This window comes from Manis javanica, chromosome X (assembly GCF_040802235.1).
Source record: "Manis javanica isolate MJ-LG chromosome X, MJ_LKY, whole genome shotgun sequence".
Classification (NCBI taxonomy): domain Eukaryota; kingdom Metazoa; phylum Chordata; class Mammalia; order Pholidota; family Manidae; genus Manis; species Manis javanica.
The window spans coordinates 95,607,763-95,631,922 of NC_133174.1; the positions used below are offsets into that span (position 1 = coordinate 95,607,763).

At 40.9% G+C, this 24,160-nt stretch overlaps 1 protein-coding gene across 1 annotated transcript in view; it reads left to right on the forward strand.

Annotated features, from left to right (window-relative positions):
* The window catches only part of IL1RAPL2 (interleukin 1 receptor accessory protein like 2), a 1,159,060-nt gene that overhangs the window by 584,761 nt on the left and 550,139 nt on the right, over positions 1 to 24,160 (forward strand). The window contains exon 3 of the mRNA XM_073227767.1: positions 19,922 to 20,195. Within this exon, the coding sequence (XP_073083868.1) occupies positions 19,922 to 20,195 (274 nt within the window). The remainder of the gene's footprint in view (positions 1 to 19,921; positions 20,196 to 24,160) is intronic.

Here is a 24,160-nt window from a genome sequence, read left to right on the forward strand (position 1 = left end):
TAGCCCCAAGTTTCCTAACCAGTGTTCCACAAGTAGGTGCCTATAGGGGTGCCTGTGGCCTACAGGGGAGCCAACGCATTGATCCCTCTACTGTTGGATGGCCAATAAAGCCTGGGATGCCTGGTCACTTTGAACTGCTAGAAACCTTGTCATTTTATGCCAGTGAACAAACACATTTTATCGTGTTCTGTGTGTACAATGACATGAAAAATTTGGGGTAATGAAGTTTAACTTTTGTGCATTTTAGTGTCTTCATCTGTAATGTGGGACTAATGCTAGGGTTTTGCTGAGGATTAAATGAGATAATGTACAGAAGTCACTATATTAGGGTTCTCCAGAGAATATCTATCACCAGATTTCCCTATGTATATAAAGAGATTATTATACGGAATTGGCTCATGTTATTATGAGGGTTGACAAGTTCCAAGATCATCAGTCAGCAAGAGAACCAATGGTGTAAGTTCCAGTCTGATTGCCAGCAGGCTTGACCCTGGAAGAGCTGATGTTTCAGTTTGAGTCCAAAGTCAGGAAAAAAACAGTGTCCCAGCTTAATGCAGTCAGGCAAAAGGAAATTCTTTCTTACTCAGGGGAAGGTCAGCCTTTCCATTCTAGTCAGGCCTTCAACTGATTGGATGAGATCCACCCACATGAGGGAGGGCTATTTGCTTGACACAGTCCACTGATCCAAATGTTAATCTTATCCCAAAATACCTTCACAGACACACTCAGAATAATGTTTGACCACATGTCTGGCACTGCATGGCCCAGTCAAGTGGACACAAAAAATTAACCATCCCAGTTACTAGCATGATGTCTGACATGTGATAAGTATTCAATGAAAGATCCTCCCTTTCAGGTCCCCTTCCTTGATCTTTACAACTCTATACAATAAGTACAGCTAGTATCTCCATTGTACAGATAGTAAAATCTGATAAAACCCAGATATCCTTAAGTGTTGTGTTCTTTAGACTATGCCATCTAACCTTCATGCACACTTTGATAACTGATATGACTTACTAAGGGTCGGGGAACACCTAAGGGCCAGGGAACATTTCAGGGCCAAATACCCTTTTTCCTTCTCCCATTTTTGCTTAACCAAAGATATTTATCTAGGGTCCCATTTTCTTAATAGGCTCATGGCAGTAACAGGGAGTAATGGGTTAATTAGGTAAGGGAGTCCGTGCTCACATATAATTATAGTATCTCTGCTAGGAGGTTTGTTACTCCTCCCAGGCAGCAAGACATTCTAATTCAGTAAAACTGCATGATTCCTAAAGACTCTAAAAAGTGACACAAAGGAGGTAAACCCAGGTAAATCTCTTTGGTTGGAAAGCCTTTCAGTGCCTTTTAAACTGAGTAAGACCTGGTAGATGGCAGTAGGGGTTGGGGGCTGGGGGATCTGCTTGTTTCTCCTATAAACTGAGCTGGTCCCCAGGCACAGTCAGGAAGTGCAACAGCTGCAGCTTTGAATGTCAGCAGACACCAATGAAGTTCCCACATCAGGTTCCCTCTCACAGCTACCTCATAATAACAAAGTCAATGTCACAGAAGACAACAAAGCTGGAACAACAGCTTCTGCATTGGTACAGAAAGTTCCCATGGAGCTTGCTAACAATAACCCCATCCAAAAAGAAATATAAGAAAGGGAGGGAGTCTTTTGAAATTTTTGTATTTGTCTTCTGGAAAGCAGTGTGCAAATAAGATAATAGAAAAAAAAATTACAAAAAAGTGCATTAAAGTATTTGTAACATCTTAAGGGGAGATTATCAGGGTAATGAGTTAAATTATGGTTGCCAGTGTGAACTGAATTATTACTACTGGTATTATACATTATTTCTGATAATATAAATGATCATTCCTAATATTAAACATTTCTATCATAAATTATATTTTTGGTAAGAATTATTACTCTGAAGTTACAAATCAAATTGTATTTATAGTCACTATTATTAGCAATAACTAATACTTATTGAGTAATTGCTAGGTGTTAGATACTGTGCATTTTAAGTCCCTGACATATATTCATCATCAAAACCTCACAATGCCCCTATGAATTAGGCACAGATACTCTTTTGATGAAATGGAATTCAGCATGGAGATGTCAAAATGACTTGCCCACTGCTAAGGCACTGCTGTAGTGGTAACTGGATCTCCACCCAGGGCTCAAATTCTTAACCCCATGCTATATTGCTTATCTAGAAATTTTTTTCTAGACTTTTCTAGTTTTGCATTCCATTTGAGAATCTGTTGGAATTAGGCAAAGAGTAGTGTAAAGGGACCAAGAAGACCTGGTCTTTGTGACAGTTTGGATGAAGCTCTGCTCCTTTAATTATTTTTTTTGAAAGTGTGGTTCAGAGAAGTCCAGGCAGTGGCCAGAAGTCACACAGCATTAAGCAAGGCACAGGGGCCTGGGTCCAGAGTTCATTTAGTAGGGTGATAGGGAGCAGGGGTGGTTAAGCTCCTATTCCTTTGAGAGTTGTTGAGCCAGCAGGACTGAGATAAAATAGGATTTAAAGAAGAAAGTTCATATTCCAGAAGGCCTGAGACCTCTCAGGTCCTGCTCCTACTTAAGAAAGGATGTTCAAATCTTTTGGGAAATTTACCCTTTTGACCTTGGAATTCAAACAGAGAATGGTCCTGTCTGACCATGAGAGCTGTGGTATGTCTGGAGGCGGACCATGCTCCCAGCAGGTCTACCCAGACTGTCCCTACAGAGCCTGTGACACAGGGGGTCTATGGTGCAAGGAGCTTGCCTGGGGGAAGTCCTCTGGACTCCCACATTTGCTGTGCTGTATGAAGTCTGTAGATGTGCATGCAGAAGACACATGTCACTGAAGATGGTCGTATACAGGGCCAGAGGGAACAGGATCGTGGGAGTCAGGAAGAAGGGGAGGCTAGTAGTAGTTGGCAGAGACAACAGGGCTCCCCCCAGGCCAACATGCCCCCATCCTTCCTTTGTCCCCTCACTCCCTATCCCCCGGCAGTATAGAGGATAAAGCTAGGTTTGTATTTTGAAGGGTAGTTTTTTTCCCACTGCCCTGTGTTTGGGGGATCTAGCCTCCATCATATGTTAGGGAGCATATCTGGGGACACTGGTCCTGATATCTCCACTTGTTCCTATTTAGGTGGTAAGTCTGCTAAAAGCTCAGTGTTAGCTAAAATAGTCAAAACCTGTGTGTGTATGTATGTGGGACTGTGGCCTAGGCGGACTCTGTTGCACACACTCCCTCCAATCTCTGTCCCAACTCACCTGGCCTGCCTACCCGCCTATGCCTGACTGGAACATACAGACCCCGAAGCGGGGAAGCTAGTGCTGGGGGAACAGGAATGGCCCTCCCTGGTCACCATCACTGATTCTTAGTTCAGGAAATCTGTGCACAGGATTCATAGTGTGACAGAATCAAATCCTAGATCTCTCTGAGTCCAGCCCCTTCTCTGGTTTAGAGTTCATGTTCTGGATGGGGTAAGGATAGAGCAGATTAGAAAAGGAATAGCACCAAGAGTGTGGATAGGGGACAAAAGAGAGAAGGAAGAAGTTAAGAATTGAGAGAAGGAGGAGGAAGATTTGCCAGTGGTGGGTGTGTTGCTGGACACGGTATTTATTATTATTTTTGGTATATTTTATTGAAGTACAACTTTGGGGAAGACCCTTATGTTCCTCCACATCTTGCTGGGTATGCCAAGAATGCAAAATCCTGACCATTCTTTACCTGGGCCATTTCTCATGGTTGCATTTGCAGCACACAACCTTGAAGGACAAGGTTATGTCTCTCTCAGGACTGAAAGTGGGCTTGGTTACTGCTTGCTACAAATTGGTGCATTCCCCAAGCCCAGTGTTCCTCCACTCTGGTGTGAAACAGCCACTTGGACTGCTTCGTGTCATTCCTGTGGGACATGAGGGACAAGGGGAACCTATGAAATATGCTGATACTTATCCTGCTTGCTGTCTTGCAAGTAATAATAGCCCTTATTTCTGACCCAGAAGTCTTATTCTTCTACCAGCATTCATGAAACACTAACAGGCTAGCTTGTAAGTAGGGTAGAACAAAATCGCAGACATGTCAATTACATGTAAGAAAAGTGTACATATTTTAAATGTACAGCTTAAAGAATTTTCTAAAGTGAAACACCTGTGATTAAGCAACCAGATGAATAAACAGAATCTCACCAGTGCTTCAGAAAAGGCAGGAGTTGGTGGGCTTGAGAAAGTTGGGGATCGTGGAGATGATTATCTTCAGAAAGGGAACAAATCACAGGGAGTCTGCAGTCAGGTGTGAAGCTGACAGCTGGGATCTATGATGATCTTGTCACATTTCCCAGGCGTCGTGGGTAGGCAGCTGCAGCATGTGGCATCATGTAGCTGACAGGGTGGTTCACTTGAACAACTGTACCCGCCTCCACACACACACACAGTTGTCACGCATCATGAGCTTTGGAGCAGGAGGCCGGGCAAGGCCTGCAGGGTGGCACCGGGCTAGATATGGCCCATGAGGCTGCAGGAACACATGGGGCAGGCACATTCACAGGACTGTCACACCCTTTCCAGGACGTTCTGTCTCAGCTGAGCTTGGATAGAATATACCACATTGCATTTTTGAGAACTGCATATTCCCGACCCTCAGAGACCCTGGAGAGGGGCAGAGCCTGTGCTGAGAGGGTCAACACAGTGTGCCTCTGAATGAGGACACCCTCTGGTCTGCCAGCCATCAATACCAGAAGGCCAGCATGCCCTGTGGTGAGGAGAGAATCAGCTGTCTTGGCAGTCCTGGGAAAACAGTTGAGGGAAACTTGGTGGGCAGAAGGCATCATGTGCAGAAGGCCTAAGGGCAAAGGCAGTAAGGGCAAGAGGCTGAGGCCGTTACCTCATGGACAAAGCCAGTCATCCTCCTAGATAGATGAGGAGAGGAACTGCTTTGTGAGGCTTCCTTAGGGCCCTGATAATGTGTGAAGGGAAAAGGAAAGGGTTTGGGATTAAGAAGTTGTATTAGTTTTCTATCATTGCCACCACAGATGACCACAAATTTAACAGCTTAAAACAACACCCATTTATTAGCTCACTGTTTGGTAGGTCAGAAGTCTAGGTGGGCTCACCTGAATTTTCTGCTTAGGGTCTTACAAGGCCAAAGTCAAGTGTCAGCTGGGTTGGGCTCTTGGATGGAGGCTCTAGGGAAGAATCCCCTTCCATGCTCATTCAGGTGTTGGTGGAATCTAGTTCTGGCTGCCTTGCTGGTTGTCAGCCAGAGTTGCTCTCTGTGTCTCCAGGCTGCCCACGTTCCTTCCCAAGTGGCCACCTCTATCTTCAAAGCCAGCAGTCCTGCATCACGTGCTTCTCACACTTCAGCTTTCCCTGACTTCCCTTTGTTCTGCAGCCAGAGAAAGCTCTCTGCTTTTCAGCACTCATGTGATCAGATCACATCTCACTGTTTCATGGTCAACTGTGCCATACAATGCAGTATTTTCATAGAAGTGATAGTCATATTCACAGGTTCTTGGGATGAGGATGGGGCCTCTTTTGGGGGATCACTGTAGGATTTCTGTCCACTTCAAGAGTGTTCATGGGGTTGGGGGGCCAGGAATTTAGCATTTCACTAGAAACATCAGGCTCCAAAGACCTACTGCACACACTCAGCCAAAGCAGGGTCCAGGAGCTCCTGTTTGGGCTAGGAAGATGGGTGTGGGGAGAAGATGATAAGCTTACCGTGGCAGTGGTGGCCGCTGAACAATTTATGATCTAGTGATGTTGATGGGCTCCAGAAATTAAGCTTCAGTGACTGTGGGTGAGGACGGAAGGGAGGAGAAATGGCTGAGGAGGGCCCTTAGAGTTCTAGGACTTCAGATTCCCCATCCCTAAGTCTCCTAAAAAGAGTGTGGAAAACCCTTCTCCCCGTGCAGCCACCTAAATAGGATTACTCACTCATCTGGAATTGCATGGTGAGGTCTTTGTGGTAGGGACATACCTGGTGGTCAGGCTCACCCATATGTGAGTTACACTGAATGACCTGAGATACGGTGGGTAACAGTCGCAGGCTTGTTCAGGAGTGGTCTGGGACAGAGCCAGAAGCAAAGTAGAGGCTGGTAGGAAAATGGGGTCTCTGGTATTTAACTCTGGTTTTCCAGGGGCCTTGTAGGAGGGGAAGTGGGTGGTGAGGGCTCCATGGTCTGGTGGAAGGAAGGGGCTCTAACCTTGGGGCTCCTTGTCCAAGTGGACCTAACTCTGAGCTGTGTTACTCTCAAAGGTTCTACAAAATGCCCAAGCTCAGTGGTAGATAATCATTGATAGGAAACTGTGGCCTGGCCCGGGAAGGTATGACTAGGGAAACCATACTCTGTCTGTTTTACCCACTAGAGATCTTTCATCCAGCCTTGTACAAGTGTGTAAAACTGGTGGTGGGTTGGTGTACCTGGGGTTCTAACTGCTTCTTAAACAGACTTCCAAACACAATCCTCTGTTTAAGTCTCACCTTCAGCCTCCCAACACTGCTATAGAGGGAACTTTTGCCTTCAATACCTTTCTGTGAGGGGCTGACAAATTTCTCTCCCTTTAACAAATCTCCCCTGTTCCTCTTCTCACCCAGATAGCATTATCATTCACCCTTCATATTCCCAAGGAATAGAGACTCACTCAATTCCCTCCACAGTATTCCAGGCCTCATCAATTGAGCTGGACCTTATCCAAGTATATAGTGGACACATGTAGGCCAAAAGCCTTGCACCTCGTGTGATATCAAATACTAGCTGCATAAACAGCTGTAAACAACAGGTTGCTGACATGATGTATCTTCCTTTGAGCAGAGAGGGCAGGGCAGGTGAAGAAAGGGGGAGAGGGTGGCGTCACAGATGGAGGGAGAAAAGAGCACTGCTAGCAAGATGTGTTTAAAGGTATCAGAAAAGCCTGAGAGGTTATTTTTTGGTTATTAGTATCTTGCTTTGTAGTTTTCCTTGTTAAAATTTGCTTGTTCTTTTTACCTGGGCTCCTAGGAAGCTAAGTACTATTCTGAAAAATGAATCTTTGAGAAGTGTTCATGTACACCAACACTCTACCAGGTGCTTTTGGCCTAAACAACTTCAAATGAGTCTCCGGACAACATCAGGAAGGAGAGATTCGTCCTCATCCCCACCCTTACACTGGTCACTGTGCCCCTGCCTGGATCCCCAACATCAGCACCTCACCACCAGCTGCTGTCTGCATCTGTGAACATTTTATGATGAAAAACAAGGAAGTGCTCAGTCTTCTATGATACATTGTAATAAGAAGATAATAACTTGGATAAAAGTATTTACATGTGATAATTATTCCCACTAATACCCAAGAGAGTAGTAATGCCTAAGACAATGGAACTTGGGCTCAAACTGGCTGGGGAACGTCAGACAAGACATTTAACCTCTCTGAATTTCAGTTTACTCCCATGTAAACTGGGGATATCTCTGATACCTGTCTTACCTACAAAGTTGTTGTGAAGGTTAAATGAGTCAAATGCATGTAAAATACTAAAAGCAGTGCCTGCTCTATGGTAAGGAGTCAAGAAGCTCTCCTATTATTAGTATTACTACTATGTACCAGGTTTTGACTCATTTAAATCTGACAAAAACCCCATGAGGTGTGAATTTCTGCCTAGTTTTCAAGAGACAGCTGTTCCTAAGAGTAGCATCAATAGCAACTATAGTACTAACATAAATGCAAATAATAACAATATCCCTAATGCCTCATAATCATATCCATTTTACAGATACATGCCAAAATTTTCAGGAGTGGTATTACAATTGTGGTATCAATATAGTTATCTCCCACTTTTTGAATATCAGTGTTATGCCACTGGCTTTTACAAAGGGCCTACATTAGTAACTGTTTTCTTTCACAAAAGAAATCCAAAGAGGATTTTTGCTTTTAAGAAAAAGGTGAAAGGTGGAAAGAGTGTTCAGTGTCTGTCCTGCAGCAGAGAGGCCTTGTTCGCCCTGAGCAGCAGCTCGAGCGGCCCCGCAAGCTCCTTCCCTGGGACTTACACTTGCATCTCAGCATCCAGCCAATGTAGCTTTGAACCGTGAGCATCTGTGCTTTATCTCCATTTATTTCGTTCACCACTAGCAAGATGTGTTTCAAGTTATCAGAGAAGTTATTTTCTGGTTCTGGGAATGCTGAAAATTTTGTCCATATAAATTAATGGTAATTGCTTCTTTGCGTCATGCTATTTTGGCTAGGAAAGGTTTCATGAATGCTTTACTTTCTGTTAGTAGGTGGAACCTGTATAATATAAATTACCAATATTCTGAAATCATCTCCATTTCACACGTAATAACAGATAACACTGTTATTGGTACCTATCATTATGATAGATGCTAAAATAACCTTAGTGATAATAATAAAAATAACAGCAACAACATTAACCATGTGATGTAGTTATGCCATTTCTCAGAGGGGAAGATACCACACCAGTATTACCAGGAATGGTAGTTATTACAGTTCTTTGAAAATATCACAGTAGTGCAAGTAACAGCATTAATGCTTCACCTCAGTTATCCTGATCCCGACTAGATGAAAAGGTTAATACCAAGGTTTCTTAGCACTATAGAATAATTTATTATTAAATTATATTTATTAAAACTGTAGTATAATCCTTATAATAAATAATATGATTATGGCTTACATAATAAAGTTACTAATACAGTTGTATTCATTATAATGATTAGTGATATAATCATCCAATTACAATAATAAATGCTAAAGGTGAAATAAATAATATACATAATAATTTAAAAAATAGCAAAAATGAATGCACAATAATTATACTTAATTAACAGAAGGTAAAGCCTAAGGCAAGCCTTCCTGGTGGTGCTTCCAGGTTAACTACTATTATAACATTATAATGTTAAAATAACTACAAATATTCCTGAGGATATATTATAATTAGGCCCTTGTACCATGGGGACAATCAGCATCCTGGCACAAGGACATATATTAATCTTCTAATGTTAACCTAAATGCATATAGTAGCATTATGGAACGTCCTATAACCATACCTATTTCGAAGAGGGGCTAAGTTGAGGCCAGCATCCTGCGCTGTGAAACTGATTAGGGCGCTAACACTACACCAACACAGGCTCTGCCCAGAAAGCTCTCTGAACTTGGCTGTTTCCCTGGCGGCGAAAGCCGGGACCAGCTCCGCAGTGGGTGGCGCCCCCTTGAGCACTGTGTCGGCCACGCCGGTGCTTCAGGTACCTAACGGGTCTGCGCCTTTCAGTCATTCTCGAGACTAGGAGCTCGGCGCGCGTCCGCTCGGCCCACACTCCCCGGAACGCGCTACTTTCCGGCGGTCGGTCGCTGAGGAACGACGCCTTATGGCGCCAGTGGTGAGGCCAAATCCTCCTCAAGGGCAGGCTGGCTGACGCGTGCTAGCTGTTGCCCCATAGCCAGAGCCGCCCGCAGCCACTGGGGTCGGTGGAGACGCAGACGCGGTGAGGGGGTTGGACGGAGCCCCCCCCTACCCCCGCGCTAGGGTCGGCGAGGGAAAACTGCTTCCTCTTTCCATCATTACCGTTCTTCCTGGACACCTCCCTGAATGAGGCTGGGTTCCCAATGGGAGCCGCATACGCCAGCGAGTGGTTGGGGATGGAATGCACTTGGGGGATGGGAAGTGCTCACGGTTTTGGGGCTGCATCTGGTGATGCTGTGAGTCAGCCCAGGTTATCAAGCCACCCTGCCCTTTTTTCTGATTGATCCTGGAACCAGTAAATTGCCCCCATCCCCAACTTATTTGAACAGATAAGTGAAGGAGGTTGGTAGTTAAGTGAGCCATGTGGATATGTCTTTACAGTATACTAAGCATAGGGCACAACCATTGCAAAGGCCTGGACGCTAGGAGAAGCTCTGCTGATTTTATGAACTATTTGAAGGCCCCACAAATGGACCAATTTGAGTTGACAAATAGTAAAAATATTTACCAACTAACACAGCAGTTGTCAACCCTATTTAGCCTACTCTTGCATTTTAGGATGGTTACGACTTTATGTACTAAATGTTTATTTAAATTTATGATATTTTATATAAAGTATATATTGGGATGAGTTATGAAATTGTCAATAAACCCTTTTGACTTATAAAAATAGTAAGTTTATATGATTAAAACTAAGTCAACTTAGAAATATAGTTATGACAACTTATAAAAAAATTTAAAAATATACATTGTATAACTAAATATAAAATATGTAATATAAATAGAAAATTTATAAGCTGTATGATATGCATCTGTAATAGTAAGTTTATATGTAATTTATAAGATGTAAATATGATATGCAATCTTTAATATTATGATATTAGTTATTATAGTATATACCAAATATACATATACACATATTACTCTACATTATTATATATAAATAATATGGAAACATATATCACGTTAAAATATTTTTTAATGGTCATTCACTGTCCTGAAATAAAATTTATAGGTAATATGCCTTACCAGTGCCTCAAAGTTGAAGTAATTTAATTACTGAACTTTAATATAAAGATAAAAAGGCAACTGTTATTGAAATAATGTATATTGTCATATATAAATGCTTGACAAGTACAGTAGAATAATTAACAAAATAGATATACAATTAATAGAACCAGTAATAGTAGCCATAGTAGTAATAGGAAAGACTTACTGAGCACCGTACTAAACACTCGAAGTGCACTGATGTATTTAATCCTCACAGTCCCGTTGCTGACAGAGCCAGCAGAGGGTTTCTATTATTTGCTGAACTCAGCAAGAGGAGGGGTTTATGGTAGCTGAATGGTGGTTACACTTGCAAATAGAGAGGGAAATAAGTTATCCAAAGAAGACTAAGCCCTAATGTGCACTTGCTTTGGAGTCTATATATCCTAGTGAACCCAGCATTTGATTTGAAATAGGGGCAGCCAAGTGTAGAGTAAATATGAGCCCTGCCCTGTGCTTGTAACTTTAGAGTCTTGCTATTTGATGAGTAGCAATTACCTCTCTGCCACGAATCAGTGTTCTCCCCATAACAGAACAGAGCTTTGACAGTACCAGGGTTCTCATCCTGAAGTCTCTGTAGCAGCACATCATATGGAAACAACTGACTTCCAGCAGAAAACCCCTGTAGACCAAGGTTTGTCCCCAGTAGGGCTCTGTGTGTGAAAGGCGAGGGTGTGCATGTATAGGGTGTGTGCGTGCCTCTTAAGTACCCTCCTTTCGACCTCAGCTTACGGTAGCCCACCTCACAAGAGCCCTTAGTTACTGGTTTTCATTCCCACCTATACTTCCCATTGTATGACAAACTTCATCACAATAGCAATTTTTCTTCAGGGTACCTATGTATGTAAGAGTCTGAAAGTTGGAAGGAATAGATGGTTCCACCCAGGCAGAGGTCTGAGGTAAGCATGGGACTGTGTCTGGTGGTTGAAGGAGACATTAACTGTATCTGCACTGCTTTATTTCCTTAATAAAACAAAGCTACCGAAAGCAAATTGGAAAAAAAGTTAACATTATTAAATTTGCATGGTGTAATTGTGGGCATTTGTAATATTCTTTTTGAGTTCTCTGTAGCTTTGAAATAAAGAGAAAAATCAAAAAGAAAGTCGCCAGGGGAATATTTTTCAATTTAGCACATATGCAGCTTGTCTTCTTGACCTTACCAACCATTGGATAATCTATTTTATCAGTGCTGGATTAGAACTTGCCTAATTTAATGCCTCCATTTCTTTTGGGAGTATAAACTGACTTTCCTGAAATCATGTATCTCTGTAAGGAGGCAGAGATGCAATGAGAACCCAGCGTTTCTGATCTCCAGGTAGCTCTGTGCACTTTTCACACTGCCATGCCCTCATCTTATACTGCCTTGGCACTGCAGTCTAGGATGATGGCCCTGAGGGCCTGACCAGTCCTCAGTCAACCCAGAAAGATTTCATTCTCATCACGATTCTCCACTCACTAAGGCAGAAAAGTGAATTTGGACGTTTTAGAGAAGATTTCCAACAATCCAAAGGTTAACCTCCAACTAATGTGAAATTTAATTAACCAAAGCACTGCCCTTCACTAGCACCTAATTGTGTGAAGTTTCATGGGACGAGAGTATATAAACCTATATTCAATAAGACCTACTAAGTGTCTGGTCTGGGACATGCTTGAGGAGAGAGAAAAAGGAAAAGAAAAACTCAAGTTATCTCTGACCTTGGCTAATGTTCCAATCAATAGGGCAGGAAAACCAGGCTACCACTTATAACTTGACATGCTGGTAAATTGAGCTCAGGGTATACTAAGGTTTGGTTGGGAGAGGTGTGGAAAGTGGGTGAGATGGTATGAGCGGGGAGACAGGAAGGAACAGAGTGGGCAAGGACCCACAGCATAACTGCTCCCTGATGAGGAGGGCTAAGGTAGGACTGGGAAAGAAGAGGTCAGCCTGTCAGGAGCAGGGCATTTCCCTTGGAAAGCAGTAGGCCGGTGCTTGGATAGGGGAAGGCCTGGTTTGGAAGGGCCTGGGTGATTGACTTTGTGATTTTGACTGAGTTACCAGGGAAGCATGAGTTCTGGAGCAGGGATGTGGCAGAAGGTTAATTTTGTTATTCCTGCTTCTAGGGACACTAGCTAATACAATGGCGGCAGTCATTTGTTGTTGTGAACACATTTTATGCATTGGGGCCTATCTCCTGATATTCTTATCAAGGTTTGAACCCAACACTGCTCTGGTGGTAGCAGCAGGAAGAATGTTAAGGTCTTTGATAAATGCAAACAACTTTTGATTATTAGTGAATTTTGTTAGGGAAAAAAAACCCCACGTGATTTCATCCCATAAAGGGTTAATGAGTGCCTACTATGTGCAATTCACAGGGCTTTTTCACAGGGATACACAGGCAATGAGCTGTCCATCTAACTGGGAAGGAGATGTCTAGGTGAAAGCACTACGGGAAAGAATTCACATGGGGCAATGAAGTGTGGTTTCAGAAAAGAAATGGCAATTGAAGCTGGGTATTGGAGGATGAGGAAGATCTCAATGGACAGGCACAGAGCATAGGGTATTCTAGTGTAAGGAACCAAAAGAGTGGGCAGGGAAGTGAGTGGCTTGCTCAGGGAATGGTGACTTTTGACAGAAGTGAAAAAACAGGGAGTCCTGGGTGAGCCAGGGGAGCGAGGCTTAGGATTTGCCTACTAAGAGCCACTGCAGGTTTTGAGCTATAAAGGGACATGGTCATATATTTCAGAAAGATTACTTTGGTAGCAGTTAAAGAACAGATGGGAATGGGAAAGTTTGGAAAATCACTTAGAATGGCATTACAATAGTCCAAACAAGATATGAGAAGAGCCCGGAACTTTTAAATCTATGAGGCTGGAGGCGAGGAGGAAGCTGAGTGCCTTTTCAGAAATGACAAGCTTTTAATTTCTTCCGGGAAGAGCAACGGGAGGTCAGTGAGAAGGGAAAGGCAAGATTCAGGGACAGCTTTCAGATTTCGGCTGGGATGACTGCGAACGGGGAGACAAAACAGGTTTGATGTGGTAGATAAGCTCACTGCCAAGTGTCTTGGATTTGAGGGAGCACCAGAAAGCTGCTGGAGGAGCTGGTGGGCAGTGCTGATACCCTGGCTCCCACATGCCCATTGCTGCTACAGCATTCAGTTAGTATCAGTGCATCTGAGAAGAGCTGCTGGCCAGTGGCTGATTTCCAAGCAGGCTCATCAGGCCTCAGGTAATCAGGAGTTGAGGTGTTGGTTGTAATGCCTCATGTGGCTTCACCTCCAGAGTGTAATTGAGGCTCATTTGTCAGATAAGGATCAAAGGAATGATCTTGACAAAGCATAGCATAGATCCTGTAATGAAAGGGAAATGAAGATGGTTGCCAGCCCATTATTAAGCATAATAACTAGGTTGAAATGAGATGAAGGACTTCATTTAGGCAGAACTTTCCCATTGATGAATAGTAGGGGGTAAAAGTGTGAAAGGAAAGCATATAATCCAATTCATAAAAAATACAGAAATTCTAAGATCTGAAGCAATAATCATTCGTTGTATTTATAGAGTTAAGAGTGGAGGATATGCTCTCTGTTGATGGATACTGATGTACTGAAGAAATTTTAAAAATCAAAAATTTTTTCCTGGCATAGCTTTATTTTTAAAAATGACAAAACAGCTCTGTCCATATTTCTAGGCTTAGAGCAAGGGGGACAGGTCCAGCAGCAGGGAGCACAGGCCACTCACTTCTGATCCACTGTAATGGGTATAAATAAAAATAAACTTTTCTTAAGGTATGTGTTTGGCGGGGGGGGGGGGGAACTGAGAGAAAGAAGACATTCGACTCCCACATTAAAATATTAAGAAGAATATGATTGTATTCATTAAGTGTAGTACATAATAAGCATAACTGTTAAGATAAGCACACCTCTGTTCCGAGCTATAATGTTAGGAATTGGGTGATCATCCCCAGATACGTAATTTTAAATAAATCAACACAGGTCAGATAAAATTTATCTGAGTTTTAGGTCTGATCTTCAGAGGTTACGTCAAGTACACGAATTATTAATAATTCATTACTGTGAAAATATTGTGTGTAATTCATAAATAGATGAGTGGCATACATTATTTGATTGCTCTCATGCCCACCGTGGTTGTTATTTGCAGATAGATACCACTCAGCTGCAGAGGTCTACTCTACTGGACAGGCATGTGCTTGTTGGAATACATATGCCAACTTGGATAACACCAAGCAAATTTTAGTATTTTAATGGCTCCTGAGCTGGAATGAAGAGTATAGGAGGCAGTAAATAGAACACGCGGTGATTAAGCGCATAGGTTGTGGAGCCCAGCTCACCTGCATTGGGGTCCAAACTCTGCCACTGCAGTCTGAGTAACCTTGAGCATAACACAAACTCTGAGCTTTTCTTTCCTCTTCAGCAAAATGGGGATAATAAAAGTCCCTGCCTCCCAGAGTTGGTGTGATAATGAAATGATAAAAATACATGCAAAATACCTATCAAAATGCCTAACTGTTCTGCACTAAGGGCTCAGTGAATGCTAGAAGCTGCTGCTGGTTGTATGTTTTGTGCTGGGTCATCCACCTGGTGTACGTGTAACCTGGTTACCCAGTTGGAGCAAGATCTCAGCTGCATTCTTAATGTTTGGCTCCCTCTGTCACTCACAATGGTGCATTCCCAGAGGTGTGCTGTAATTCCTCCTCAGCAGCCAGTGGGGAAAACCTGCTACACAAAAACTTGGATAGCCTGCCCTCTAGTGGTGATTTTATGAATTGCCCAACAATTGCCCTGTTTATTAACAAACAGGAGCACTGGCCATAAAAGTAAATGTGATACAGTTGACTTGGTTGCAGGAAAATACCTGATTTAACAGATGAATATATTAATCACAAACACATAATAAACTACTATCGGATTCACATCCCAGGCAAAGGACTTAAGTTGTAATGAATGTCATCAAGTTATCTAGTTCCTGCATGTTTTTTCATATGCTAATTAGCCATTTTACCTAAAGGCATTTCCTATTTGGGGCAAAAATCCAAAACTGGCGATTCTACACATAGTTATATATCCTCTCCCTCAACAAACATTGTAATAAACATAGGCATTAGAGTCTGTAATTTTACAGTAGTAAAATACTGCAGTATCCTTTGTTTTCTAAAATAATGTAATCACTGCTGTTGATAATAGCTTGTTACTCTGGGGCATTTACAAACTTTTTTCAAGGCTGCTTTATTTTCACAGCAGGTAGGTGTGGCAGGATTTGCTCTCCCAGGTTTCACTGAAGAAGCCAATGAGGCTTATCTATAAAGAGGCGAAATTATGTTTTGTTACCCTGGGGCACTTCCTGGGGGACTGCATTCATTTTGACTCCAGGAATCTCCTCTTGGCAAAAGAAATTGCATGGACACTGGCATGTCCCTTTATATGTTTCATACACTCCTTATGTTTGATTCTTCATGTCAGACTCACTAAGCGCACACTTGTTTTGCAGATTGGAATGAAAATGATTAAAATAGACACCTGGGTTTTAAAGAAGTGACTTTCTGTGCTCCATTATAAGTGTTCTGGATAGCTTAGATATTAAAGCTTTTCTGCCAACAAGACTAAGTCAAGAGTAATAACTTTGCAAGCCTGAGAGAAATCTAAATCAAGGGAGTAGAGATGAGAATCTAAAGAAACACAGTTTTTCTTTTAAATACTTCAACTGGTCTTCGTAAGACTCCAAACTGAACAGAGAATGGGTAATTTAGAAATAGATATTTTCTAATGGAATGACAGAAGTATGTATAACCACATTGAGTTACTCTGAAGTACCGGACAGGCATACACTTGCTTATACTTTTGATGGGTTTGCTCTATAGCAAGCTTCAATACAACTGCACAGTTTGGCTGTTTTTTGGGGAAAAGATGTTTCCTTTCTGCCATGCCTCTATTTTCACTTGTGGCTGGTCAGTGAAACCCAGTTAATCAAATCACCTGTGGGAGAGGCCTATCTGGCCAGCAATCCCTTTTCTCAGGAGCCCTTTGGAGGCCAACTTAAACAGGTGCAACTGGAGTTGTGAAAAGAATAGGGTTGGATAGTCTGTGGATTATAGGCCGGTGTTGATGGGGTCAAACTTGTAGGTCAGTCTTGTAGGTTGGGTTCCTCTGTCTTCCACTGTGCCTCCAACCTGGCCACAGGCTGCACTCTTTGTCATCTGCACCACAGATCTATTCATTTAGCCATTTGCCCAGTATGTACAGTGTCAACATGCAAAGAGCTCTGAAAGTGTGGCGTATTATTGCAAACTCCTTCTCATCACAGAAACATGACTCATACTGGTGACTTCAAATGGCACCATCTTTGATTCCTAGTTTGAGCCTTGGCTAATTGAGTTTTATGTGACCTTTCCCCTCTTCTTGACTTTTTGGGACTTTCTCATACTTTTCAGCACTTGTCTCTTAAGGTTTCAATCCCTTCATGCTGCCTTGCTGCCTGACTTCCCAGGCCTCTTATCTCAGTACATCCTTTTTAGTTGTTTCGTTAGTCCCAGATGTAAAAAATTAAATGTTCTAGATCCTATTTCTTCCCTTCTTGCCCCACTCTTGGTTTGTCTTTCTAGGAATAGCAATCTGATAAAAACAAGTATCACCTTGTTGGAATCTTGTAGTGGTCCATTCCTCTACTGATAAAAGACTACAGTGGCTTAACTCATGGGAATGGATTCCCACAGATGAAAGTTCAGTGTGAGAACATATTTGTGGTAGGTGGGACCTTCATGGATCCTTATTATCATAACCTTTGTCTACTTTTTGGGAAATTCCTTCAGGTCTCTTGAGATATTTTATTGTTGCCTTGTATTATGAATATTAGAGGAAAAGAATAAGGGGGATAGCATTTGGAGACTGTTCTCCCCATTATTACCTATCTGTTCTCTGCCTGTTGACTACCTTATAACTAAGTACTCCCTCTCTGCTGTCTAAAGCAAGGGAACAGAAGAAAAAAAACCCTGAATCTATTAAATCAAATACATTTTACTCAGGTAGAACTTGAAATGAATTCTCATTGTACTCTCAAGGTTTGTATGATAAAGCTAATTGTAATGGCAGTTAAGTGTCTTCAACTGCCTTTGAGCATGATTGTTGTGTCTCAGGTGCAGATATTTTGATTATCTTCAATACCAAGCACGTCCTGTCACTAATGGGCAAAACCAGCCTGTTAACTTTGTAAAGGTGCAGATTATGCAACAGATCATTTAGAGGAGGTAACTAAAGGGATTTAGGGAGCAAATGGAAAAAACATCCCAAAAGATTTTTTCTGTCAAGGAGGTAATTATAAAGATGGAAGCTACTTTACTAAGCCAAATTTATTCATTCAGAAATACCTGCTGTACACTTTAGGATTAGGGGAAACAATTGGAATATTAATTCCATGTTTTCTTTGTTGTGTTAATGCATGGGAACAGTATCACAGATAATCCATAAAAAAGAAGAACATAAAGTTCACTTAAAAATGACAGAATAAATATTAAAATTTCATTTACTACAGAGATGTATCACCGGTAATTTACTATGACTTAGAAAGTTAAATTTGCAGATTTCCCCCTCTGTTCTTGACAGTGAAGAGAATGACAAATGACAGGTAAACCACCAATATCTCGGAGTGAATAAAAAAGTCTCCCAAGAGATAGCCAAGGATCAGTACATATTTAGTCCGATCCAGTTACACCTTCTAGGTTTCAACAGTGCACTGTGGTCATCCAAATCCATGGTGTTGAATCTGGTGCCTCTGAATCCTCAAGGAAACCTCAAATACACTTCAGTATAAATTTAGAATGAGTTGTTTGTTGATTGTTGATTTATTCTAGTGAATACTTCACATATTATAAGGGAATTTGGGATAGTTTATAAGAAAAGCCCATATGCAGTGGGGAAGTGAAAAATGAAGTCAGAAAGAGAGATCAGAAACCAGACTTCAGAAACTTTCCTGGACTACAGACTCTTTGGAAGATTTGATAAAGAGGTATGAAACATCCCCCAGAAAACTGTGCAAATAGGCACAGTGTTTTACCAACAACCTTGAAGTCTTTCCAGGCACTCTTCCCTGGGTATCCTTGAACCCCTGGTCAAGAACCTTCACACAGAGAAAATAAAATCCTGGGGTAATATAGTTATTACACTTGAGCATTGCATCTCTGACCTTCCTGTCAACAGAGGTTAAAAGATAAACACCCTGGGTTACAGAGTTCTCAGCATTTAAAAAAAGGAAGCAGATCAGTTCACAAAATTATAAGTGAAACATATACTTTTTAAATGGCAGTGTTTACACAGTTTATGAAAGGATTATTTTATAAAAGGGTAATCAAGTAATATAAAGGGATGTAGCATGATTTGATGAAATTATTTGAAAGTAAGTAATTGGAGACAGAATATCTATGCTAATTGTATTGACTATCATATTACATTAGCCACAGTGTCTTTACAGTCTTTCTGGAAAAGAGGGAGTTTATATGTTTTTCTTTAATGGTATTTACCCACCTAGTATTATTTGATTAAGCCTGACATTAATATAATATATTCCCATGAGCAAACAGCAGCTGAGCAGCAACAGAGACCTAAGGGTATAAAAAGAAATTGAACTCTGATTAAATTATTTGCTATTAATAGGCCATACCATGGAAAACTGGCATATAGATAATAGCAAATAATCACTTTAGGGGCCCACTGCTTCCATCACAGGAATTTATTTTCTCACAGGCAAGTAAACAACACAATAGTTCCTGTTACAATTATAGGCAAAGGCAGTGTAGGGAAAGGGGTTAAGAACACAATCTCTAGAATCAGAGACTGGATTTCCACCACTTATTAGTTGTGTGACCTTGGGCAAAGTCACTGAACTTGTGAGTCTCAGTTTTCTCATCTGCAAAATAAGAATAATAAAAAAGTCATTCTCAGGGATGCTCCTAGGCTGTACCTGGATTCGCTGGAAGTATTTGATTTGTGAGGCTTCTCTCTATACAGATAAGTTGAGTCACCTAAAATCAGCATGCCAGTGTCATTCTAGCAGCCCAACGTCACCAGTCCTATGAAGCAAATACTGCATGGCTAGCAAGAGTGATCTATTTGTCAGGTCACTCTGCTGGAATTGGGACCTAGCCATGGGGCCCCAGGTCAACCCCACTGGCACTAGTGTTAGAGCTCCCTGGAGCATCCAGTCAACCCTAAGCAGAAGGTTACTGTAGAGGATTAGAAACGCCCTTAAGGCACAGGGCTAAAGCAAGGATCCTGCTTGCTTGGCTCTATGGAGGATATTGGTCTGGGAAGATTGAGTGGAGTCATGTAAATGCAAATGTAAAGCCTCTGATGTAGTGCCTGGCTCATAGTAAGTCTTCTGTATGTGTTGGCAATGATTGTCGCTCTTACAATTATCATCAACAATGCTCACTGCATTTCATGCCCAATCTGGTTTTCTTTCAGTGGATGGCTGCATTGACTGGTCAGTGGATCTCAAGACATACATGGCTTTGGCAGGTGAACCAGTACGAGTGAAATGTGCCCTTTTCTACAGTTACATTCGCACCAACTATAGTATGGCCCAGAGCACTGGGCTCAGGCTTATGTGGTACAAAAACAAAGGTGATTTGGAAGAGCCCATCATCTTTTCAGAGGTCAGGATGAGTAAAGAGGAAGATTCAATATGGTTTCACTCAGCTGAGGCACAAGACAGTGGATTCTACACTTGTGTTTTAAGGTGAGTGCTGCATGAAAATGTTGCTCAATACTGTAACTGGTAGTCTTTTGATGAAGGCTGGAATGTGTGCAGTTACATCTCATGGTATATAGTAAATAAATTCTTGAACCATCCAGTGCATGTGGAACTTCAGTAAATTCAATTCTAGTTACTTATAGAACTACATAGCAAATTCTTTTTAAAAAATTTATTACTGTATCATTGATACACAAAATATGATGGTTTCAAATACACAACACAGTGATTCAACTTTCACCCATATTATCAAGTCCTTACTCCTCCAGTGTGGTCACTGTCTATCATATAGTAAGATGTTATAGAGTCACAAACTGTATTCCCTGTGGTACTGCCATCCCCATGACCTACCTATATTATAATTGTGAATTATACTGCCCTTTAATCCCCTTCTCTCTCCCCACCCACCCACCCTTTGCGACCCCTCCGTTTTGGTAACCAGTAGACCCTCTTAGTGTTTATGAGTCCACTATGAGTCCACTGCTAGTCTGTTCCTTCTATTTGCTTTGTTGTTATTCTCCACAAATGAGTGAAATCATTCGGTATTTCTGTCTCTCTGCCTGGCTTATTTCACAGAGTATAATACCCTCTAGATTCATCCATGTTGTTGCAAATGGCAGGATTTGTTTTCCTTTTATGATTGAATAATACACCTCTTCTTTATCCAATCGTCTACTGATGGACACTTAGGTTGCTTCCATATCTTGGCTATTGTAAATAATGCTGTGATAAACATAGGGGTGCATATGTCTTTTTTAATCTGAGAACTTGTATTCTTTGGGTAAATTCCTAGAAGTGGGATTCCTGGGTCAAATGGTATTTCTCTTTTGAGGTTTTTGAGGAACCTCCATATTGCTTTCTACAATGGTTGAACTAGTTTACATTCCCATCAGCAGTGTTCCCCTTTCTCTGTATCCTTGCCATCATTTGTTGTTCCTTCTCTTTTGGATGTTGGCTGTCCTAACTGGTATGAGGTGATATCTCATTGTGGTTTTAATTTGCATTTCCCTGATAATTAGCGATGTGGAGCATCTTTTCATGTTCCTGTTGGCCATCTATATTTCTTCTTTGGAGAAATGTCTGTTCACATCCTCTGCCCATTTTTTAACAGGGTTATTTTCTTTTAGGGTGTTGAGGCCTGTGAGTTCCTATATATTTTGGATGTTAACCCTTTAGAGGATATGTCTTTTACAAATACATTCTCACATAGTGTGGGATGCCTTTTTGTTCTACCGATGGTGTCCTTTGCTGTACAGAAGCTTTTTAGAATGATGTTGTCCAGTTTTTTCATTTATGCTTTCATTTCCCTTGCCTGAGGAGATGTGTTCAGGAAAAAGTTACTCATGTTTTTATTCAAGAGATTTTTGCCTATGTTTTCTTCTAAGAGTTTTTGGTTTCATGATTTACATTCAGGTCTTTGACCCATTTCAAGTTTACTTTTGTGTATGGAGTTAGACAATAATCTGGTTCCATTCTCTCACAAGTAGTTGTGCAGTTTTTTCAATACCAGTTATTGAAGAGGCTGTCTTTTCCCTACTGTATATCCATGGCTTCTTAGTCATATATTAATTTGTCATATATGTGTGGGTTTTTTTCTGTGCTCTGTATTCTGTTTCCTTGATCTATGGGTCTCTTCTTGTGCCAGTACCAAATTGACTACTGTAGCTTTGTAGCAGAGCTTGAGGTCAGGGAGCATAATCCCCCCAGCTTTGTTCTTCCTTCTCAGGATTGCTTTGGCTATTTGGGGTCTTCTGTGACTCTATATGAATTTTAGAACTATTTGTTCTAGTTTGTTGAAGAATGCTGTTAGTCTTTTGCTAAGGATTGCATTGAATCTATAGATTGCTTTAGGCAGGATGGCCATTTTGACAATATTAATTCTTCCTATCCATGAGCACGGAATGTGTTTCCATTTATTGGTATCTTCTTTAATTTCTCTCATGAGTGTCTTGTAGTTTTCAGGGTATAGGTCTTTCGCCTCCTTGGTTAGGTTTATTCTAGGTATTTCACTCTTTTTGATGCAATTGCAAATGGAATTGTTTTCCTGATTTCTCTTTCTGCTGATTCATTGATAGTATAGAAGAGTGAAACAGATTTCTGTGTGTTGATTTTGTATGCTGCAACTTTTGCTGAATTCAGTTATTAATTCTAGTAGTTTTTTGGTGTAGTCTTTAGGATTTTCTATGTATAGTATCATATTATCTGCAAATATTGACAGTTTACTTCTTCCTTACTAATTTGGATGTTTTTCTCTCTTTATGTTGTCTCATTGCTATGGCTAGGACCTCCAGTACTATGTTGAATAAGAGTGGGGAGAATGGGTGTCCTTGTTTTGTTCCTGATTTTAGAGGAAAAGCTTTCAGCTTTTCCATAGTAAGTATGATGTTGGCTGTGGGTTTGTTGTATATGGCCTTTATGATGTTGAGTTATACATTCCCTCTATACCCATTGTGTTGAGTTTTTATCATGAATGGATGTTGAATTCTGTCAAATGCTTTTCAGCATCTGTTGAGGTGATCATGTAGTTTTTGTCCTTTTTGTTGATGTAATATATGGTATTGATTGCTTTGTGAATACTGTACCATCCTTGTGTCCCTGGAATAAATCCCACTTGGTCATAATGGATGATCTTTTTGATGTATTTTTTAATTTGGTGTGCTAATATTTTGTTGAGGGTTTTTGCATCTGTGTTCATCAGGGATATTGGTCTGTACTTTTCTTTTTTTGTGGTGTCTTTGTCTGGTTTTGATATTAGAGTGATGCTGGTCTCATAGCATGAGTTTGGATGTATTCTCCTTCTAATTTTTGGAATACTTTAAGAAGCATGGGTATTTGCTCTTCACTAAATGTTTGATAAAATTCAGCAGTGAAGCCATCTGGTTCAGGCATTTTGTTCTTACATGGTTTTTTGATTACCAATTCAATTTCATTGCTGATAATGGGTCTGTTCAGATTTCTATTTCTTCCTGGGTCAGTTATGGAAGATTGTATTTTTCTAGAAAGTCGTCCATTTTTTCTAGGTTGTGCAATTTATTGGCATATAATTTTTAATAGTATTCTCTAATAATTCTTTGTATTTTTGTGGTGTCCATTGTGACTATTCTTTTATTATTTCTGACTGTTATTATGTGTGTACATGCTCCATTTTTTCTTGATTGGTCTGGCTGGGCATTTATATATTTTGTTTATTTTCTCAAAGAACCGGCTCCTGGTTTCATTGATTCTTTCTATTATTTTATTCTTCTCTATTTTATTTATTTCTGTTCTGATCTTGATTATGTCCCTCCTTCTACTAACTTTCAGCTCCATTTGTTCTTCTCTTTCTAGTTTCCTTAATTGTGATTTTAGACTGTTTGTTTGGGATTGTTCTTGTTTCTTGAGGTAGTCTTGTATTGCTATGTACATTCCTCTTAGAACTACCTTTGCTGCATCCCACAGGTTTTGGGCTCGTGTGCTTTTGTTTTCATTTGTCTACACGTATTGCTTGATTTCTGTTTTAATTTGTTCATTGATCCATTGATTGTTTAGACACATGTTGTTTAGCCTCTGTGTGTTTGTAGATCTGTTTTATTTGTGTAATTTATTTCTAGTTTCATACCATTGTGATCTGAGAAGTTGCTTGATACAATTTCATTTTTTTTAAATTTATTGAGGCTCTTTTTGTGGCCTAGTGTGTGATCTATTTTGGAAAATGTTCGATGTACACTTGAGAAGAATGTGTATCCTGCTGCTTTTGGTTGGAATGTTCTGTAGATATCTGTTAGGTCCATCTGTTCTAATGCATTGTTCAGTGCCTCTGTCTCCTTACTTATTTTCTATTTGGTTGTCTGTTGGTGTGTGTGGTGTATTGAAGTCTCCTAAAATGAATGTGTTACAGTCTATTTCCCTCTTTAATTCTGTTAGTCTTTGTTTAACATATTTGGGTGATCCTATATTGGGTGCATAGATAT